Below are 23,459 nucleotides of genomic sequence, written 5' to 3' on the forward strand. Positions count from 1 at the left end.
AGTTTTAAACAATAAAATATAATTTTTTTAAAAGTTAAAAAATATATACATATAAAGATAAATTAGAGGTTAAGGGCAGATAAAGGTATAACTCAATAATAAAACATCTGGTTTAGCTATATTAATATCAAAGTACAATCAAATAAAAAATGTATTACCAGAAATGAACAGGGAGATTTAATGACAATAAAAATGTCAATTCACTCAGAAGATGTAAGAGTCCTACTTGTATATGCACTTAGTGACAAAACTTCAAAAATTCATGGAGCAAAAACTAACAGCACTAAATTTATAGACAAACCCATAATTGCAGGTGGTTTTAACACATTGTTCTTAGTAATTGACAGGACAAATTTAAAGATCAGTAATAAACTAGATTTTTTGAACAACCAATTTATCCCAATTGACATTTATAAAACACTATAGCCAACAACTGCAGAATATACATTCTTTTCAATTTGGCTTGGAACATTCACCAAAATAGACCATAATCTAGCTCTCAATAAATTTCAGAGGACTGTTACTATATAGAATGTGTTCTTTGTCCAAAACAGAATTAAATTAGAAATCAGTAACAGAAAAATCCCCCAATATTTGGAAATAAAGCAACAAATTCCTAAATAAATCATGAGTCAAAAAAGAAATCACAAGGAAAACTTCAAAATATTTTGAAGTTTTAATAATAAAAATACGACATCTCGAAATTTGTGGCATACAGCTAGAGCAGTATTTGAAGGCAAATTTAGCTTTAAAAGTTTATATTAGAAGGAATAAAAGTTTAAAAATCAATAATCTATGTTTCTACCTTAGAAGCTAGAAGAAAAAAAGCAAATTAAACTCAATGTAGAAGAAAGGAAATAATAAAAATAGCAGCAGAAGTCAATTAACTTTTTATAATTAAAGAAAATCAAGAGAGGTAAGAGATGGTTCTTTGAAAATTAATAAAATTGATAACCTCCTAGCTAGACTGATTGAGGAAAAAAAATAAGGAATCATGAATTCCCAATAGTAGACTTGGCACAATGCTAGGCAGGACTGTAACTTCTGCAAATAGTCTCAAGCCCCCTCCCCAGTAACCAATGCCCCTGCTTATTCACCCCATCCCTGACCAAGGAACCTTAGACCTCTCCACAATCTAGCAACTGAAGGGTTAAAGCCTCACACAACAGGGACCCTCTCAGCCTCAGTACTGTTCAAAAAACATGTAGCCTTGTCTCTTGAGGCCTTGAGATTCTAAAGGTTGTTCTTTGTTTTGACCATCACCTCTGGGTCTATACAAATAAAGACCAATAAAACAGGAGCTGGTGTTTCAAAGGATCTCTTATTATCAAATTCTAAGCTTTGAGTCAAAAAGAAATATTCCCAGAGTTGTAGAGTAGACTAGTTGGAGATTTTTTAATGTTCTTCTTTTAGTTAAATAAATACCATGCTTTCTATTAGGAATAAAAATCATCAAAATTAATGTCACTTCATGACAGTTTATGGCGCTATTCAATATATTGGCATATTATTCAAAGTCATCTACAAACAAGCAGTGAAGGAAAATACATTGTAAAGTTCTGATAAGCACCATTTAAACTGAGAAAATAGTGATCTTAAATAAATTTAAATATTATTTTCTGTTTTTCTGTTTATTTATGGAATGGAAAAACAAGAATTACAACAAAGTGCCTCCTACCTAAAATAGACTTTTAATAAGAACATGAAATTTGATTTTTATTTTAAAAAATTCACCTCAAAAGTACAGTTTTAGTTTTTTTAGTTATCCAATTACTTTTTAAAATAGCCAATTAGCAAATGGGTTAAGAGCGCAGACTCTGAAGCTAGACTTCCTTAGCATCACAGCTCTACCACTTACTCACTATGTGTCCATAGGCAAGTTACTTTCTCTAACTACCTCCCTTTCCTATCTGTAAAGGGGGAGGAGGGTGGTAATAATATTACCTATCTATTATGATGACTTAAAAATCAAATATTTGAAAGCGTTTAGAATAGTGCATGAGTGCAATTTAAGTGTAGGTTAAATATGTAAGTAATAAGTAATACTTCAGATCAAGTTTACTATTAGCACCAATCTTTGATAAAGGTGAAAATTTCAAATCTGATGTCTAAGCAAAATGCTTAAATATAAATCTAAGTATTAAGTCTTGTTATCCAAATTCGGCATAGATCTCCCTCCCTTCCAATCTTTACCTATTCCACTCCTATTCCTTTTCCACAAAGCCACCCACATGTGAATGTGCGTGCCTTGTATTATGTTGACTGATTGTTAACTCTCTTCTCATCAGCCGAAGAACAAGTAAAGCAAGATTAAAGCCTCTGCTATGAACCTCTTAGGTAATAAAGTTAATAGCGCTGTTTGTTCATGACTACCTAGAGCAAAGATAAAGTGAGCAGATGGTATTTCCTTCAGTGAGGTCCCAGAGCAAAAAGGCTCCCCATTCCTGCGGTGAGGGTTTTTTCAGCAGGAATTGTACTTATGCATGTTGTATAATGACCTGCTACGAAGACTTCCATTGACTGACTAGTTAAGTTACCTAACCTTACTTTTTGCTTCTGTAAACTAGGGGTTAATAGACTATGTTCTGAGATATAATGAGTTAATACATTTAAAGTACCCACATATGAATGGTAAGGCAAGATATCATAAACGGGAACTGGTATTATTTTGTAGGAATAAGTCGTTTCAGTTTGAGCACTGCCTTTCCTTTAGAGGTTTATTGCAGTTACCTATATGACTAAGTAAAAGGAGGGTTGAGGGACGCGAGTTCGAAGTCGAAGGACCACGGGAGAAACTCATAATAGGACAGGAGGGCAGTTTGTTCTAAAGCCCCTGGAATAAACTTTAGCAAGGTAATCAGAGCAGAATCCCAGTGGCCAGCAACTTCCATACGAAGCTGCTAACACAGAGAGAGCTCCGAATCTAGCAGCAGGAGACATTTTGACAGCCGTGAGCCAGAAGGGGGCCTCAGCACAGCCTACACTCCATAAATTTCTGAGAGCTGGCTCGGCGGCCTCCAAGCTCGGAGAGGCGCCTTCACCCTGAGAGGTGTGTCTGTGCTTCGCCACTGCACAGCTCCACCAGCCGTCAGGAGTAGCAGTGGGCGATTCCGCCTCTCACACGAAAGAGACGAGGGATGCCGAAAATTACAACCCCACCTGGGAGGTCAGGGCGTGGCTTGAGCGGAGGCCCCACTCAGCCAACCCCATTGGCTGAGGCGGTCCGGGGGCGGGGTCAGCTCACAAAAGCCTAGGACTCCGCTGCCTCCGCTGTGGGAACGCGGGTCTATGGGGATAAGGAGAAGACCAGGCGGGTGAGGAGTGATTGCCTGCGCCCAGGAAGTCCTGTCTGGCGGACATGAGGGGAGAGGTGAGGCTTCCACCCGGAGAGCCCTGCCGAGAAGGTGAGTGTCTGTCGCGAGCCAGGGGACTTGGCATCTGGATGGCTACGAGAGCGGGTGGGCGGTTCCGGATACTTAGCGACTCTTCATTCATCATGTATTAACATTCAGTCATTCAGCCAGTCACCGAGCCAACGAGGCAGCAACTACTTATTGGTGCCTACCATATGCCAGACTCTTTGCGAAAGCCTGAACCAGTCGAATAAGACATACGTGGCTCACACTCTGGTCCGGGAGGCAGATGCAGTTAAATTACAGTGTGCTTAGTCTCATGACGCAGAAACTCAGGAGGCTGTGGAAAGATTCCCAAGTACGATCTGAGTAAGACGCTTCCACTGACTCAGACTCACTTCCAGAGCCCGTGGTCAAGACACCACCCAGTGGGCAGAGGGCGTGCCCGGGAACCCAGCGGGAGTCCCGTGTGGCGCCACGCGCTGGCTCCGAGAACGAGGTATAGGATCGGGCGCCTCGAACCGCTGGGGAGCGCGTTGGGCCCGCCTGGGCCGCCCACTTCTCTCTTATTTCGACATGAAAACGTCCCCTGCCCCGGCGCGTCCAACTCGCCAGTGCACTCACTTCGTGGCTGCATAAAGCGAGAGCCCGAGGCAAGAGGAGACAGGAACTGGGTGCAGTCATTTGCAGGTTTCTCACTGCTTGCTGGCTGCGGTTTCCGTCCCCACCCGACCCCAGGTTCCTACAACACTGGCAGGCTTTCGAGTGTCGCAAGGCGCGTGTGAGCCCGGGTAAAAGAAGGGACGGGGGACAGAAATGGGGGCAGTGGGTATGACAGGAAAGGTGTGTATCAACTGAAATTGTGACAGTTTTCACAGTTTCAAAGAGAAAGACAATGTTTAATTTATCTGATGAGGATGTAAGGACGGAGAGGACAGTGAGGGACTTGACAAGAACTATATACCTTTCCGAAGTTGCTGGCAACTGTCCCGGTCTTCTCTCTTCTTGGTCCCTCCTGCTTATCTCCTGATGCAGAGAGGGTTTTTCGTTGTTGTTGATTTTAGGCAGTGAGCTAGTCAAAAGTCAAAACTATGGCAAGGGAGAAAAGGGACACAAAGAAAGAGAAAATATCTGAATAATTCGGTCTTTTCAAAAGCTAAGATTTTGGAAGTGGTTACATAGGCAGCTGGATCTAGATTTCGTAGAGTGTGATGTTGTGTGACCTTTGTCTAAATAATTCCTAAACCCTTAAGTCAGACTGTTACTAACCCATCCACCCTTGTTTACCCAAGGAACTGAAGGAGGGTGTATGGTTACACCAGCTTCTTTGAACATCCGGATGTTTCTCCTGCCTTGCTAGCTAATACATTTAGTTCCAACAAAAAAATATTCAAGCTCAGGTCTTAATACCTGTGATTAATTGTGGTAATTAATTGTATGGGAGACTGGTGAGAAAGGCTTGAGAGAATCCACATTGTCAGAAGTGGTGCGAAGAGACTAGGCTTTGGCATCAGTCTTCTCAGCTATGATTAGGACTCCTTGTGTCTTTCTTCATCTATAAATTGGGAATAATTCCTACAGTTTACAGCTCTGAGGAACAGAAGCAGGTGGGATTACATATGAAGCCTAACATGAAGTAAAGGCTCAATTTTAACAAGTCCCACGTGCCAGGCTTTGGCCTAGGGTCTCATACACAGGAATTTGCAAGATAGCCTGGTCCTAGACTTTAGGACCAGGTCCCTGCTCCCAAGCAGTTTACTGTCTAGAGGAGAGATGATATGCAAGAAACAAATAAATAAAAAAGGACAACATCGGTGAGTGTCATGGATAATGTACCGAGAGACTTGGAGTGTTCAGACTGAGTACACAGAGAAGACTCCTACGTGAGCTGAGACCCAAATGACAAGTCTATCATAAGATCTGATAGAACATTCCAGTTGTGCTTCCATACAGAAAAAGTTAACCCCCTAGTGTGGTTTTTACTTTTAAAATAATAAATGCTTCAAAAGGCCTTCTAATCCAAAATTATCTCAAAAAATAAATTTAAACACATATGAAGGGGTTGTTTTTATTCAGGATTTTTATATTATCTATTCTACAGATCTTAATTTAACTCCAATAGAGCTTTATTAACATAAAAATATGACCTGATGAAAATAGAATATGAGAAATACCTCCAGCACCTATGTATGATGCACCAACTGATTATGTGCCAGGAGACACGAAGGACAGATGAACTGGTCTGGTAGTTGGAAGAGTTGCAGAAGGAGAGAGATCCAGTGGTTTTCAAACTTTTCTTTGTGTGAGCCACTTTCCCAGGGTGCAGTCAATGACCAGAGTGAAAAATGACATAGGTTGTGTTTAGAGTTCATTCAGCCTGTCTTTGTGGTTTTGAGAGGAGAAAATTAAGGAACTGTGCACTTCTTCAAGAATTGGCTGTATCTTGTACTGATTAGGACATGTACCATTTTCATGTATATAATCTTAAACTTTCAAAACAGGTTAACAAAAAACAAATATCAGTTTACCCTCATACATATTAAATTCTGTGAGTTTATTAGGTAATCATTATATCCTTTTTACAGATACAGAAACCAAGGCCCAGAAAATTGAATAAGGTTTTAAAATTAGTGGTCAAACTAAGCACAAAATTATTTGGGCCTTTGTTTTTGTTTTTGTTTTGTTTTTTCTGTAGGTGCCCCTCCTCATTCTCTGGCCTCTTGGTACAGTGGTATACATTTTAATGATTCTGAGATTTTACTCTTTAAAAATATATCATATACATTATTGCTCAAAATTCCAAATGAACACAACTTTTAGTATCAGGACAAGCTGCATTTGCTGTAACTAAAAAAGATTTCCTCCAGATTTTTACTAGAAGTTTAAAAGCACAAGCTGTTTTTCCAACCTTCCATATTTTTCCTAAGTGCCAAAATTCAAAAGTGCTTAAAGGTAGTAAAAATTGTCCACTAAAAGTTGTTCAGAAAACAACATGCTCATTGCTTAGTTTAATATTTAATATGAACTGTATCAAAGTTTAAAAATCTTGATATACATGCATGGTTATTGAAGTATTTAGGTTCCTTTCCTACGTCTTCATTCTTTAATCATGTGATTAATTTAAGGGGATTTTATCTTAACAACTTAGTAAGTTTAGTAACATACAGATTGTAAAGTGAAAACAGCAGTTTATGTAGGAAGTCTGATGGTTAATAGTCTTCTTAGAGTTATTGGCTTCCAAACACACTGATATTGGGGAGATTTTGTTTAGGGATACAGGTATTTCACTGTAAAGAAAATCAACAGTATCTTTTCAGTTTTATTTCAGTTCATTGAAATAATGGGCTCCTCCCCAGCCCTATCAACATTAACATATAGATATGTTTATTATGACTTGATTTTCAAATTTGCTCAAAATTATTTCTCATTCTTAATCTGCTAAAAATTTGCTCTTTATTTCGCATCCCTATTCCGTTCCCTTTATTCCTGTTCGTTTGTTTGTTCTCTCACTGAAACCATCAACTCTGAGAGCAGAGACCAGTTCACCTGCCCTGCTGATCACTATCTTGCCAGTTCCTAGAACAGGGCATGGCACACAGGAAGTGCTCAATAAGGATTTGCTAAGTGTTGAATCAATGAATACCTAACATAGTACCTTGCATGGTAGGTGTTCAACAACTATTTTGTTGAATGAATTAATGAAATAGCCATACAGATATATGATGCTGTTATATATAAAGCCATAACTGAAATATAAGCAATTTGTTTGGTAGTATTAAATAAGGCAATATGATGGAACTTGACCGAGAAGTTCCTTTAGATGGGGAAGGCAGAGGTGGCATTTTAAGAGAGAGCTCAGTGACAAGGAGGCCAATGAGCAGTGTCAGCCTCTATTTCACTACTCAAGCTACATAAGGGTTACTTAAAGTTTTAAGGTGAGAAGGAAACTGGCCTATGAAAGGAACTAAAAAATACATATATAATAGGGAATGAAGTTGCACAGGTAGCTGGAGGCAGGATTCTGCAGGCCCTTATAAACTGTGGTAATAATTTTGGATTTTTTCTGAATGAGAAGGGAAGCTAGTCTAGAATTCGGGAAGATGAAATGACAAGACTGGACTGACTTACTTAAAGGCTCATTTCACCTGATCCTATCCCCTGCTACTCTTCAACCTGATCTCTGACCCCAGCCAGCCAGCCAGCCTGGCTGGTTGCAGTTCCTCCAACCCCGTAAGCAAATTCCTGCTTCAAGATGTTTGCTTTCACACTCAGCAGAGAGGCTTTCCATATAATGTTTTTTTAAAAAGCATTTCTTTATGCTGCTTTTACTGCTTTCCATGGCACTCAACATGTTATGTAGTCATTAGTTCATTTGTCTATCTTATTTCCCCTCATTAGAATGACTATGAGACTACAAATGTTTTTTTGTTCACTGTTGTATCCCCAGCTTCTAGAAAGTGCCTGACAGATAATAGTCAATAAATATTTGTTGAGTCAATGAGTGAAAAGACAACTAGTATTGCTTCAGAGAATTGGAGAGAGAGTTAAAGAGAGTAATGCAATATAATGTCAGAGGTGTGCAAGATTCAAACCATGTCAAGTCTTAGGAAAAAGCCCAGGATTGGGAGTTTAGATTTTACTACAGTTGCAATAAAAAAGCATGGCCGGAGAGAGAGGGTAGAATTAAGCAGGGATGTGACAGAATCTGATTCACACTGGCTAATATCTGCAGAATAAATTCAGGGGGCACAAAGAGATTTCACCCACTCTTTCCTTTGTTAATATGAACAGGCAGGTATATCAGTCAGCTATTGCTACATAACACACAACTGAAACTTCAGTGGCTAAAACAACAGTCATACAGGGCAAGGCAGAAGTAGGTTTAGAGCTGTTTGTATGGAAAATAATAAAATAATTAGTAAGTAATAATACAGCAATAAACTCTGTTTCACATACTCACAACTGTAAACCTACCTTTGCCCCACTCTGTATATTCCTGCGTATGTGTCTGTAGTTACACTGATGGTTGACTAATATAAACTGAGTTCACCTGGGTGTCTTTGCATCAGGCTACATGTCCAGCTGAATTTAGCTTCTTTTTGTGATGTTGCTAGAGAAGGTAGGAGTCTTCCAAGGTATGCAGGAAATGCATTTCAGGGAGATGCGCATAGGAGTATTTGAGGTATAGTGGCAAAGGCCCACCCCCAGGTACGCCATGCCTGATGTCTCATCCATGACCAGGTAGCTCAGCTCCTTCTTGTGGGAGAAGTCCAGACTCCAGCGCCACAAGCCCACACTGGTGTCCCCCGAGTTCAGGAGGAGGGCCAGGACCCAGAGCCCCCACACCATTAGCCTGGCCTCTGAGGCCCCAGTCGTCCAGCAGTCTCTATTCCCATCTGGCCTGCAGTGGGAGCAGCACTCCGGCCCGCGTGGATGCTGAAGAGAGAGCGAGCGAATACATGGGCTATGGAGAGGGGCCTTTTTTTCTATTGTGTTTCATTGGGGTTGCATGAGAGTAAGCTTTCCTTTGAATGATCCAGTCCCTCTCCTGGATTTTCTGGGGTCTTGTGCTCTGGTCTTTTTCCCAGGATAGATTCCTCCCCTTTATGGTTGCCATTTTCGCTCCTACTGCACATGCCTCATAGTTTTGCTCCGTCATCTGGTTTCTTCTACTGCACATACCTCAGCAGAGAAATTTGCCTGTTGCTGTTTTTCCTCCCTCCACCCACCTCCCACTCCCTGTTAACCTGAGGAAACTGTCCAGTTGTTCCCTGGGTAAATTGGAAAGCCTGTCTTTCCTGCCTATTCAGGGATTATGTCCCTTTGGCAGAAGATGCTGCTATTCCCTGGTGTGTGAAGCTGCTCCTCCCTAGTTAATCAGGCTTAATGTCTAATTTTATTTGTGCTCCCTTCCTTTGTTAATAACTATGTAACTAACTGCTGTAACAGTGGGATGAGGTCAGATCTGCTCCATGTATTTTTATGGTGGGGCTGAGGCTGAAGGGGCAGCAGCTCCCCAGGGAAGTTCTATTCCTGATAAATACAGAGATTCAAGAGGATAAACCCAAACAGACGAGCAATCCAGACTCTCTCCACATATCACCTCTGCTGATGTCCCATTAGCCACCAACTCACTTCCACCCCAACATTAGGGGAGGAATACTCAGCTCACATCATGAGGGTAAGGGAGTGAATATTTGCTAAATCTAAGCTAACCCATAGAACAGATAGTGAAACAATGATTTTTCTTAAACTAAAAATATCTTGCAATGATTAAAAATGTAGTTTTTTAAAAAAATGTAGTTTTATGCAATCACTGACTTCTTAGAAACCAGATATTCTATTTCATGTGATAAACGAAACTGTTTAAATTAATCTCTGTAAGGAAATTGTACTTGAATAAATTTTTCAAAACACTTTGTATAAACATTAATAATAATTTTCAACTGGCTTTTTTTGTACTTTGTGTTTTCACTTTTCTGAAATAGAAACCATACTAGCCAGGGAATTGGGTTCCTTGGCCTTGGTTTGGGCAGTTACACGACTTTGGAAAGTCACTTAATATCCTGGCATCAGTTTCTTTTAAATGTCTTCCAACTGCAAGTGCCTAAGAGTTTAGAGCTGGTCCATCAACAACATTTATGAGCTATCAGGATCATCAATAAATTGCTCTTGAAACAAAGTTGGCTTACAATGAAACCACTAAATTATAGAAGGCATCTTCAGAATCAAGTCCAACTCCCTCATTTTAGAGATAATGAAACTGAAGCCAAGAGCGATTACTCAACCTGCCCATCATTATCCGTAGTATTAGAACTTATGGGGAAAGCCATGTACTCCTATAGGAACTGTAACGATGTTTTTAAATTGTATGTAAGTAAACTTTCACACCTTTACATCGAAGATAGGCATTAAGTTGAACCATATGAAACTGCTTTTTTGTAATGAATATCAATAAGTAAAAAATTCAAATGCAAATGGAACTGGAAAAGAATTTCTCAGCTATCAATTACATATGATTCAACATAATTGAAAAATTATCAGTACTGTCTGTAAAAGCAAAAATCATGTAAATTATCCAAATGCTCACCAACAATAAAAAGAAATTAATCGTGAGATAGTCATACAGTGGGATTTTATAGAATAGTGGGGAAAAAACAAATCCTGCAATCATATGCATCAATAAATCTCAAAAACAAAGTCACCAAAGAATGTGTACTGTAAAATTATATTGTTATATGTGCAAAACCTGGAAAAACTAAACAATATATTATTTGAAGATATAATCATATAGGGGATTTTTTTTAAGCAAAGGGAAGTTGAGTAGAAAATCAGTATGGTCATTACTTCTGAGAGGTACTGTTTTATCTCTGAAATTGGGTGGTTGATTCCTATTGAATTGTTTTTCTGTATAACTGACACATATTTCCTAAATATCGATCACTCAATATTTAGAAAAATAAATAACAGTTAACCATTCTAAAACTTCATCTCTGAAAACAATATATGCTCCCTGCTGGCAGGAGTATAAATTGGTACAGTCACTTTAGAGGGCTACTAACATGAAAAATAATGAATGTAATAGACTTTCTTTTTCTATGTTGATTCAAGTTTGGATTCCATTCCCTGTATGACTGCTTTGCTCACACACATCTCCGATTCCTCCGAAACACTGCGAAGTGCTGGCCCACCCATCCTATTTCCCCCACCTCTCCCCTGCTGCCCTGTGCTCCATGGCCACCAACTCGACATCCACTCCCTTCTTCAGTCCCACGTGCTGTAGGCTGGCTCTCTCCTTAACAAACACTCAAAACATAAAATAATGTAAATTCTAAGGTCAGTAACTACACAGGATTTTTATTATTTCTCCTGCCATAAAACATGCAGACTTGATGTCTGCCACTTACAATGAGAACTTGCAGAATGCAACAAAGATTATTCGTTCTCCCTTATCAACCTCTGCCCCCACACCTCCTAAAATGTTGGAAACATTTTGCTATGTCAACAGCTTAAAAGGAATATTGTTTCACTGGAATGAGATCCGCCCACATTGTTTTCAGAGATGAAGTTTTGGAATGGTTAACTGCATAGTAAGTGACACCAATGCAGCCGTGGAATTCACTGGAAAGTCAAGTCACGTGTTTTCTCAGGAGTTAAGCCAATAGAAGTTCTTACTACTAAAAATTACTTCTCATTCCTGAGGTTTCGATGAAACGAACAGTGCCCAGAACAAGATTACTAAGGGCTAACTTGTTTGAAAATTCACTGCAATTCGTACTAAAATAACCTGACAGAAAATTTGTCAGTGATATAGAATATCCTTGAAATAATACAATTGTCCTCAGAATATTTAGAAGTTCTGTCAGAATTTAACCTATATCTCTGAATCAAAGTTGATTGATTTTTAAGTTGCAGAGGTAAATGAAATAATAATCATAAACAGCTTAAGTTCAATCATTTTACCTTTTTCTAGATCTGAACTTTATGGTTGTTTCTTCACTTTGTATCTGGTAAGATTCACATGACTTCATAATATTTTGCTGGGGAGGCATACATCCAATTAAAGTTTTGTTGCTAAGACATCATTTGATCAAACTGATTTTGTTATTTTGTTTTGTTTTCATTATGTTTTTGTAAGATTTTTGAGATGTAAAACTGATTTTATTATTGAATTCTAGAATTATACTTGATTCATTTTTCTTTGCCCCATTTTTGTTTAGGGTAATTTATAATTGGAAAATATAGCTTTAGAATGAAAGAAAAAGTTGAGTAGACACTCAGAAAATCTAGTCACAATGCCACCTGCTGACAGCTTTTCAAGTGGAGAACAGATTATAAAAATTTTGTTATATAGCTTAAAATATTTCAATTTTGCCTTTTAGTGTTTAGCCTCAAAATTCCAAGGTATTTATCCAATACTGGGTCTGGTTCAATAGATTTACATGCTTATTGGAATCCTATTCTAAAAAGAAGCCTATCTGTGTTTAATTCATTTTTCTCTGAGATTCTGTTTTACTTAGGAGAAGATGGAATACGTAGACTTGAAAAATTATTCTCTTCAGGCAAAGTGCTACAGAAAATGAAATCCACTTTTAAACACTTTTCTGAAGCGCATAATTCATAGCCCACCAAATGCGTTAGATGAATTTCCTATGGCATGGCGATATCTACACCCCTGGGGTTGCCATGCCCTTTCCCTGCTTCCCAGGAGACAGGCTGAGATGCCGCAGAACTGCTTCCCAGGAGACAGGCTGAGAATACGGAGGGGCGGCATGGGTGGGGGGGGGGGGGGGACTGTGATCAATTTCTGAGCGTAAGCCGGTCTAAACAGCTACCGGCTGCTGGAGTAGGTTACTGTTTTTCTAAAACAAAGAACCAAGTATTGCCAAGATTTTCCAATTTATAAGAGAAATCCAGACTTTCATGCACAATCTCTCATACTTAGATGATGACAACTAAACAAATTTTTAAAAAATTTGAATATCCTGTGTGAGCCAAACTGAACATGTCCACCAGTCTGTGGACCACCTACTAGGTACTTTTCCCTTCATGCAATTGAAAAACGGTGTTCCGGTACCATTCACTCAAGTTTCTTTCGGTTGCAGGAGAGTGAACCTGAAGGCATCCACCTTCCGTTTGTTGACTTTTCCTTTTTCCCTTTTCCCCAGGCTACGTGCTGTCCTTGGTGTGTCCGAACTCCTCCCAGGCTTGGTGTGAGATCACCAACGTGTCGCAACTGCTCGTGGCTCCTGTCCTCTACAGGGACCTGAATTCCAACTTGAGCATTCCTGCAAATGTAGAAAACAAATACAGCCTTTATGTGGGCCTGGTACTGGCAGTAAGTTCCAGTATTTTTATTGGCTCCAGCTTCATATTAAAAAAGAAGGGCCTTTTGCAACTGGCCAACAAAGGCGTTACTAGAGCTGGTAAGACACGAATGCAACTAACCAATTCAAGTTTCTAACTGCAGAAATAATCCTACTGTAAGATGATAATGCTACAGCAATAATATTTTACTGTCTTCGTGTGTCATTTCTTCTGTCTCCATTCTCCGCAGTTCTTTTCTCAGCAGTTTCCAGGTTTGAGCCAGCTGCGTCTCTCTTATGGAGAGCCTAACATTCTTGCTTCAAGAGGTTTAGAGTGTAGTATGGGTTCTCCTCTTCATAACCCTGTTCTGCTGTTTCAGGAGTCAAAATCAGATCACACTACTGTCCTGCTTGAAACACATCAGTGGCTTTTCTTTGTGCTCAGAATCCAATCTGACATCTTCCACGACCTCTGACCTCCTGCACAAACTGGCCCTTGCTACTTCCCCAGCTTCATCTTCTGCTACGCTCCCAGTCACTTACTTTTCTCTGGCTCCTGGAATATACTGAGTTCTTTCACACCTCAGCGTCTTTCCCCTTGGCCTAGCGCTCTTTCCTCCCTGACCATCGTTTGTCTGACTCATCCTTGGGGTCTCAGCTTAAATACGATCACCCCAGCAAGGCCTTCCTGGGCCTTTCCCTCTGGGAAGGTCGTCTGCACCAGCATGCTCTGCTGTTTTCTGCCGTTGCACTAATGGTTTCCTTCACTGCACCTAGAATAACTCGTCATTGTACATTTATTGTTTATTTACTTGTTGTTAACGGGTTTACTTGTTTACTGATAGTAGAGTCACAAGAACAGGAGTCTTCCCTAACATAGTGTTTGCCACCGAGTAAATATTTGTTAAATCAAATGGATAGCAACAGAATTAGGTTGCTGTTAATACTGACATTTCACATGCTGAGTTGCTCTGCTTGACTACCCTTCATTAACCATGAACTTCATATTCATTCTTATCAAGAGTAATATTATAACAGACCTAAATATTATTCTAAGGTTCATATGGAAAAATAAATGACTACAAATTGTGCAAACACGTTTATAACAGTGCTATTGAATGGAGATTTGCACTATCAGAAATAAAGCATGCTATGCTGCTATTCTAATTAAAGCAGCTTGGTACTGGCATTTTTAAAAAAGATAAAAATAATAAAAGATAATTAAAAACTTTTAAGGGGGCCTGAGTACATACAACAATTTAATGTGTGATTTTTTAAGTGGTATTTTAATTCACTGGAGAAAGGATGTGTTATTAAATCAAAAGTATTGAGAAAATTGTCAAAAATTAGAGGAGAAAAATATAAAAGTTCAACTTTATACCATTCATCCAAATTAATTCTACATAGTTTAGAGTTGAAATGAAATCTTAAAAAAAGAAAAAAGAAAACTAAAAGAAGGCCTTTCTAAGCATAAAGATAAAGGAAGAAACTATTCTATGTAAAGGAAGAGGTTATCTGGATTGACAAAAAATAAAATTCTATATGGAAACATCTTTAACTAAACACCTAAACTAAAAAGGAAATAACTTAGGTAAAAATTTTCAAAATATAATAGAAAGTATTGGAAAATCTTTGGAAATGGCCAAGTAAATAAGCTAAAAGACTAGATATACTGACTTGGATTTAATGCTTGCCTTTTGCAGCTATATTCTAGTATAGAAATCAATTCTCCAAATCTTCTTCCTTCACTTCATGACTTAATTTTAATTTTTATTATTTTCCTAGGTCAAGGTGGACATTCTTACCTCAAGGAATGGCTCTGGTGGGCAGGACTCCTCTCAAGTAAGTCCTTAATGCTAAGAGTAGCGTTTACTTGTAAAATGATAAGTTACATGGAATTGTTCAAAATTGATTAATTCAGCTTCCTAGTAAAGATGGCATCTAAGTCCAGAAATTTTTTTTTTGCAGATATAACATATTGTCTTATATATAAGATGCCATATGTATTTAAAATTAAGTTTTTACCCTCCTCCCCTCCCATGTTCTCAATACTGTCCTGGAATGCAAAGGGCAAAGTTCACATTTGCAATATTATATTTTAGCATGAACTGCTCCTTCTCTTATTACATTCTCTATAACAACGGAAGAAAATGCACCCCCCCCCCAAATTCCTAGCTCTGAATTTGAACTTGGGACTTTTCTAGCTGCATGTTTTCTAAGGAAGGGGTACATTATCTAAGGAATGGGTACAATTTCCTGGCCAGGACCAAAGCATGGATAAATTAATGTTCCTTCTGGCTACTTAGTGCTGGACAAATAAAGCAGTAATTTCCAACCAGTGTGCCTCCTGCAAGAATTTTTAAAACCTTGCCCTGACTGCTGTGGCTCAGTCGATTGAGCGCCAGCCTGCAAACCAACAGGTCGCTGGTTTGATTCCCAGTCAGGGTTCATGCCTGGATTGCAGGCTGGGTCCCCAGTTGGGGACACACGAGAGGCAACCACACATTGAATTTTCTCTCCCTCTCTTCCTCTCTCCCTTTCCCTCTCTCTAAAAAGAAATAAATACAATCTTTAAAGAAAAGAAAAGAAATTTTTAAACTTGCAATACTTGACTAACTTAGAGGCACTGGCCTCTTTTCCCTTAGATTGTCAAATAAGAAATGACAACGGCTAACACAACTGTATCCATCCATGGCGAATGAATCAAAATTACATATTTTTTGGCCAGATTGGCAAAAATGTATATTTTTTTGGCGTGCTGCTAAATTTTAATAATTGGTTAACGTGTGCCATGAGATGAAAAGGGTTGAAAACTGCTGACATGAAGCGGCGACGGAGGTTGTCAGCATGCGCTCCGTCCGAGGCTTGCTCTGAGGGTTACATGGGGCATCTGCAGGGTGTGACAGCCCTTCCTCCATGCTAAGGTCATATCCAAATATGACGGCACCTTCGCAGTCTTCTATCACCCTCCCAGCTCCTCTCAACTTTCTTAAATCCCAAAGCTAAAACTTCCCGAGAAAGGACATCATAAACTGTAGTTCACAGCACTTGCTAGTCATCTCCCTCAGCAACCAGAAGCCTTAAAACTTCCATTTATTATCCACACCATTGCAGTATTTGTGAGGTCCTGTTATAGGAAAGAACTATAGGAACTGAAATGGTTTAACAAAGGATGGAATCTAAAACGATGATGAATAAAAATAATTTAAATTTGTATAGCCCTTCAATTTCTTCCGTGTTTGCGTACCTGTTTTCTTACTTCATTTGAATAAAAGCTGACAAGGACTGTAGTGGGAAGATTCCAGGTAGATATTCAGATGGTGCTTTTCTCTTGAGTCTTCCCATCCTCTACCCACACAAGAGAATGAAAACATAAGGAGAATATTATATGGCTACGTTTAGAATTTTATTCTCATCACGTACAAAGTTTATGCCAATATTGAAGAGAGAAAGCATGTCTTCAACATTAGAGATTTTTATCTAGTGACAGACATCCAGTCCTTTAAATATGAAATCAATATTTTCCTGGAAAGCCATGTATAAAGATAAAAATATAAAGTGTTCAAGAGTGCTTAATACTCTAAGAAAGCAGCCAGTGCCCTTCTTATGAGAGCAGTCTCCTAATTGTTTCTATTTGTCTTATGTTTCCCTAAAGATAAGTACTCCTGCAGCTTTGACTTGGGGCAGTGGGGCTGGGGCATAGTGGCCAGAGGGAAAAAGAAAAACCATACTGGTGGCTTTTATCTGTTCCAGAGCTTTCTGTACAATAAGTTTGTTTGGCGTAGTTTGCCAGCGTGAAACACTACATTCCATGGGCAAGTGTTCAATTCTAACCTGTGAGAATAATTTGGCCTCAGTTGGAGGGCCCAGCTGTTGGAGGAATTTTCTCTCCCTGTAGAAGCTATTTGCACCACAGTATCTCATGGAAGTTTCAAGTTCCTCAGATAAGATAGGGATTGCTGGAGCACATTGTTACAACTTTAAAACAGATGCTTGGCTCCTGCTGAGCTACTAAGATAGTGTTACATGCTTGTAGGTTATCTGCAATTGATGCCTGACCACATGGGTCCTTGGTGGGTGAGTCTGGCTGTCCCTGGCCTGCGCAGTAGATCTATACAAAGCATTCCAATTTTACAAGTATTTTTTGTTGTTGTTAATTTGCATAACAGTAGGTATTTTTCAGCAAATGGAATCATTCCCTGCTTACTCCAAAGCCACCTCTACTAGATCTCATCAGAGTGATATATATGTTTCTGGTATTGAAATAACTAAAATCTTCAAGCATTAGTTGAGCTTGTATCACCAGGTAATTACAGTTTATCTGCATTCCTAATACCAACCCTCCTCCATCCGTAAAAAAAAAAAAAAAGTTACTTCCTCTCACTCAGTCTGTCAGTGTCTTTGGGCTAAAAGTCTACTCCTTTTTTTTTTTTTTTTTTTTTTTTGCATCTGTCATTTGTTTTCTTCTCCTGACAAATAAGTTCGTATTTTATAGTAATATTGCTGCTTGCTTTCCAGTGGGAGCAGGAGAGGCTGCGAATTTTGCAGCTTATGCTTTCGCACCTGCCACCTTGGTCACGCCACTGGGCGCACTGAGTGTTCTCATAAGGTATGTGAGCAAGAAGGGGCTTGGCTGCTACAGGGACTTGGAAACCATGATAAACTTAATCCCACAAGAAAAACAGTGCTAAGCATATCTCAAAACAAAATTTAAAAATTGCAAAATAATTTGAGAAGATGACATAATAAATCAGAGTAGAAATAGGAAATAGATTGCCAATTGTTATTTAGAAAACCTGTAAGAGAGTGAACCTGGGTTCCTGCCAACATAAAGTAATAGTGTGTTATATTCGTGACAGTTCAACAGCAGACTTTTTCCTTTCTCACCAGATCCGATTGCCACAGCTCTTTCAGTTCCCTCTGTTGTGATAGTGGTTAATGACCATGGCTGTTACAAGACTTTTATTTATTTTTTAAGTATATTTTATTGATTATCCTATTACAGTTGTGCCAGTTTTTCCTCATTTGCCCCCCTCCACCTAGTACCCCCTTCCCTCCAGCAATCCCCCCCATTAGTTCATGGCCATGGGTCACGCATATAAGTTCTTTGGCTTCTCTATTTCTTACGCTATTCTTAACCTCCCCATCTATTTATGTTCCTGCAAATTAGGCTTTTTAATCCTGCACTTTTCCCCTGTTCTTTCCCCTTCTCCTCCCAGCTGATAACTCTGCAAATGATCTCCATACCTATCACTCTGTTCCTGGTTTGGTTTTTTGCTTATTTTTTGTTTGTTTGTTTTTTAGATTCAGTTGTTGATAGTTGTGTGTTTGTTGTCATTTTAATGTTCATAGTTTTGATCATCTTGTTCTTAAATAAGTCCCTTTAACATTTCATGCAATCCTGGCTTGGTGGTGGTGAACTCTTTTAGCTTTACTTTGTCTGGAAAGCACTTTATCTGCCCTTTCATTGCAAACAATAGCTTACTGGATACAGTAATCTAGATTGTAGGTCCTTGCTTTTCATCATTTGAATACTTCTTGTCAGTCCCTTCTTGACTGCAAAGTTTCTTTTGAGAAATCAGTTTATAGTCCTGTGGGAACTCCTTTGTAGGTAACTCTCTCCTTTTCTCTTGCTGCTTTTAAGATTCTCTCTTTGGCATTTTAATTGTGATGTGTCTTGGTATGGGCCTCTTTGCATCCATTGTGTTTGGGAGACTGCACTTCCTGGGCTTGTATGTCTGTTTCCTTCACCAAATTACGGAAGTTTTCTTTCACTATTTTTTCACATAAGTTTTCAATTTCTTGGTCTTCCTCTTCTTCTAGCAGCTCTATAGCCCCGATGTTGGCACATTTGGAGATGTACCAGAGTCTTCTCTACTATCCTCATTTTTTTTAATTCTTGTTTCTTCTTTCTGTTCTGGCTGAATGTTTATTTCTTCCTTATGTTCCAAATCATCGATTTGAATCCCAGCTTCCTTCCCTTCACTGTTGATTCCCTGTAGATTTTTCTTTATTTCACTTAGTGCAACCTTCGTTTCTTCCCTTATGTTGTTGCCATACTCAGTGAGTTCTTCGAGTATCCTGGTTACCGGTGTTTTGAACTCTGCATCTGATAAGTTGGCTATTTCCATTTTGTTTAGTTCTTTTTCTGAGGTATTGTTCTGTTCTTTCATTTGGGCCATATTTCTTTGTCTCCTCAATTTGGCAGCCTCCCTGTGTTTGTTTCTATGTATTAGGTAGAGCTGCTTTGACTCCTGGTCTTAGTACACCAGATAAGTTGAATGGGGCAGAGCCTTAGGTATTCGCCAGGATGAGGCAACCCACTTCTCAGCTTTGTGTCTCTGTGTGTGGGAAGGGCCCAGGGAGGGGCAGTGCAGCTACCTGGCTTCTGGAAGTTTACCTAGCACGCACCCCATTTCCAGTCATTTTATCCACTTCCCGTATGCAACTGGCACCCTTCCAACTGTTGCCCTGGTGGTGAATGCAAGAGTGGGTGGGTTTACATCTGTTCTAAGTCCATGTGGGCCCTTTAAACGGACTCTGCTGAGAAACCAGTGTTTCTTCCGCTGCCCCCACCCCACTGCATTTTACAGCCAGAAGTTTTGGGGCTTTATCTTCCTGGCACTGGAACCCTAGGCTGTGTGGTCTGGCCTGGCGCTGGTATCGCTCCCGAGTTTTATCCACTGCACATGGATGTGGGACTGCCTGTCCTACTGGCATGACCACCTCTCTGTGCCACACCACGTCTCCTCACCTCTCCACCCCAACTCTGCTTCTCCACCTCTCCTACTCATCTGGATGAATCTGGCTTTAAATCCTTGGTTGTCAGATTTCCATACACTTCAATTTTCTGGCAGTTCTGGGTGTTATTTGTTTTGAGGTTAGTTGTAATTCTTCTTGTGATTGCTTGAGGAGTCAAAGTGTGTCTGCCTATGCCTCCACCTTGATCAGAAGTCTGTTACAGTAATTTTAAAAAGCATAATGTTTGGTTAAATTTCAACTCTGGCTAAAAGCCTTACATTGTTTCCTGATTACTTCTGTTTGGAGCTTGCTTGGTTTCTTTTAGTACTGGAAACAGGAATAATTTTCCCATTTATAGAATGTGGGTCTAATATTTCTGAGATGGCCTTTATTATGATCCAAATGAATGTGTTCAGTGCACGCATGAACACTTATTTTGTAGCTAAACAACTTGTTTGTTTTCTTTTCCTTTTGTCTCCATTCACTATCAGCCTCTAGTAGAAAGATTATGACTAGGCCTACCCCCTTCTTTTCACCTTCTTTGTAGGATTGTTTTGAGAATTCAAAGAGTTGGTACACATAAAGCACTAGAACACTATCAACAAGATGAATGATAGCTATTAGTAGTAGCAGCAGCGTTTTCCCTGAGGCTGTAGACCTCACAAGTGGCCACACGAGGGCGACTTTTAGAAAGCACCTGCTAATTGACCAGTCTGGGGTGCAAATGGGTAATACCAGGACATTACAGGTGTGTAGGAACCACAGCATATGTACTGGTGAAGCATCAGGATGGCATGGCCTGGTGTCCATGGTAGTGCCAATGTGGAACTACCTGAGATCATGGCAACCAAAGTAGATTGGATAGGTGACAGTATCAGCTCAGTGGCAGTTAGTAAGGAAATACTTCAATATTTTGACAACCCATATGATTTATTTATGTGAACTAGCTAAATATCAGCTGTGAGCTGAGTAATTCTTCTTTAGGCATATAACTTTCTTTGAAGCTGCCATGAGCACAAGAATTCTAAATGTATCATGCCAGTAAGATGTGAAAGGTGGGAAAATTGAAAATGGATCGAGTGGGTCCTCTTTAGAAGGTCATAGGAAGTTTAGAGGGACATAGAATGTCGATTTTAACTCTTTAGATAGAAAAGCAATTAAGCAGATTTGATTGACCACCATTTCTGAGTTTTAATGCTAATCAGGGTTTTTAGTGTCATGTAGCATATACAAATCAGTTGATTGGAATACAGAGTTGCACATACCACAGTGTGACTGCTGAGCTGCTAAAAGTCAAAAGGTAATTGAACAAGAGTGATTTATTTTTCTTCTCCCAACAGTGCAATATTGTCTTCCTATTTTTTAAATGAGCACTTGAACATTCATGGGAAAATAGGCTGCATATTAAGTATATTGGGGTCAACTGTGATGGTTATCCATGCCCCACAAGAAGAGGAAGTCGCTTCTTTGCATGAAATGGAAATGAAATTGAGAGACCCAGGTCTGTGATTCAATCAAAAGAAACACTCAAATTCTGCTCCACTTTCTCTCTTCATCAAATGAATTTGTAATAATATTGTAGTAGGCTTCCTGCAAGCTGAGTCATGGGTTCTGACCGAGGTTTCGCTGAGCATTACAAGTCTTCTGAGAAGGTGGCACAGCTTGCTTTTGTGCCCCTGCTTCCCCGCTACATAATGAAAGGAAAGGGTGGGGAGAGGAGAGGCGAAAGACTTGTGCTCCAACCCAAATTTGACTACTTTCTCTCTCTGAGAATAAGAACTCAATCAGACAATATCTGCCATACTTTATAGTGTTCTCTGAGATTCAAATGATATTTTGGGAAAAGTCCTTTTTAAAATATCGAGAACTATGCAGTAAAAAATTTTTAAATTTTTAAAAAAATTTAATCCCACTTCTCTATCTAAAACACCTGTTCTTCTAAACTCATGACTAATAAGCTGTCACAAAGACATGATCCTCTGAGCATTTTCTGAAGTCTAGTTCTTTTCTCTTCCTAACAGGATTCATTTCCTTTGCTGTGATCATTACTGTGATCGCCTTGGTGCTTATTTTGATCGTGGCTCCCAAGAAAGGACAGACCAACATATTGGTCTACATTTCAATCTGTTCATTGATTGGAGCATTTTCAGTTTCTTCTGTCAAGGGCCTGGGAATTGCCATCAAGGAACTTTTGGAATGGAAGCCAGTTTACAAGCATCCCCTGGTCTTTATTTTGTTGGCTGTACTTGTGCTTTCAGTGATGACACAGATTAACTATCTCAACAAGGCACTGGACACCTTTAATACATCTCTTGTGACCCCCATTTACTATGTGTTCTTTACGTCCATGGTAGTAACGTGCTCCGCCATCTTATTCCAAGAATGGTACGGCATGAAGGCTGGAGATATCATTGGGACCCTGAGTGGGTTCTTCACCATTATCAATGGCATCTTCCTTCTACATGCTTTTAAAAACACCGACATTTCATGGAGTGACCTGACATCTACTACTCAGAAAGAAGTCCTCTCTCTGAACGGAAATGAAGACAAATACGTCTTACTCGAGAATATAGAATGTTCAAACTCGGGATATGAGGACGACATTACCTTGTTTAGCAGGACTAATGAATGATCAAAGACTCTAAAGACCCTGAACTTGAACCAATAAGAGACAGTAGGAGAGGAGAAGGAATACCTGGCTCTTGGAAGAACAACTAGGAAAGGTGACATTTTTAAAGTTCTATCTAATAATTTAGATGTGAAGCCAAATAAAAATGCCTGCATTTTTGGCCGTCACATTTGAGAATCAAGATTTTGATCGTCCTCCAGAAGTCTTCTGCTGTTTCTCATTTCTACAAACTTGAAATATTTCCTAAGTGTAAAAGAAGGCAGAGTTAGCTGAGTCTCAGAATAATCTCTTTTTGGTCACAGTATATGTGGCCCGGCCAGGCGGCTCTTCATTCCTTTGGCGGCGGCTCTTCTTAGTCTCACAGTGATTCGTAGATGAACTTAACTGTGTGCTGATAAGCAGAGTATCAATCATTCTCTGTTGAGTCATAGTTTCAAATTATTAAAACTGAGATGTGAGATTACTGATGCTCCCCTTCCCTTTCTGCAACTTCACTGATCTAAACTAGATAGCTAAAGGGTAGAGGGTTAAAGAAGAAAAGAGGCCTGCTCTGAAGTGTGCTCCTTGTGTGTCATGCTGCGAAGACGTGTGTGTCCATGAAGAGCTGATGGATTATAACTGTAATTTATTCACAAGTCACAGACACATTCATTACCAATTAAAGAGGGAAGACTTGAGGAGGGAAATATTTTATACCTTAGGTAAAGGAAACACTTTTTATTTATTTTTACAAAAACTAACACAAATGATTGTGTTTGTGAGTTCTTTTACCTCAAACCTGAACAATGTAAGGTAAAGTTCAGTTTCTGGAGGAGTCCAAGTGATTTTAGTTTTGGAATCCCCTGCATTCATTTTGTTCCTTTATTTTACTACTATCCCAAAGGTTATTTTTCTTACTGGTGTGGAGATTTTTGTAAAGTAATTGGTACG

The 23,459-nt window shown here is 39.3% G+C and overlaps 1 protein-coding gene across 1 annotated transcript; it reads left to right on the forward strand.

Annotated features, from left to right (window-relative positions):
• The first annotated feature begins 3,358 nt into the window (after positions 1–3,358).
• Positions 3,359–22,665, forward strand: NIPAL1 (NIPA like domain containing 1). Its single transcript, XM_054582144.1, has 6 exons — positions 3,359–3,404; positions 13,022–13,279; positions 14,945–15,001; positions 17,678–17,768; positions 21,241–21,401; positions 21,922–22,665. The coding sequence occupies exons 1-6, from the start codon at positions 3,359–3,361 to the stop codon at positions 22,530–22,532; spliced, it is 1,224 nt and encodes a 407-aa protein (XP_054438119.1). The 3' UTR covers positions 22,533–22,665.
• Positions 22,666–23,459: the final 794 nt, after the last annotated feature.

This window comes from Pteronotus mesoamericanus, unplaced genomic scaffold, assembly GCF_021234165.1.
Source record: "Pteronotus mesoamericanus isolate MK-2021 breed Mesoamerican mustached bat unplaced genomic scaffold, CSHL_Meso_final contig_68, whole genome shotgun sequence".
Lineage (NCBI taxonomy): Eukaryota > Metazoa > Chordata > Mammalia > Chiroptera > Mormoopidae > Pteronotus > Pteronotus mesoamericanus.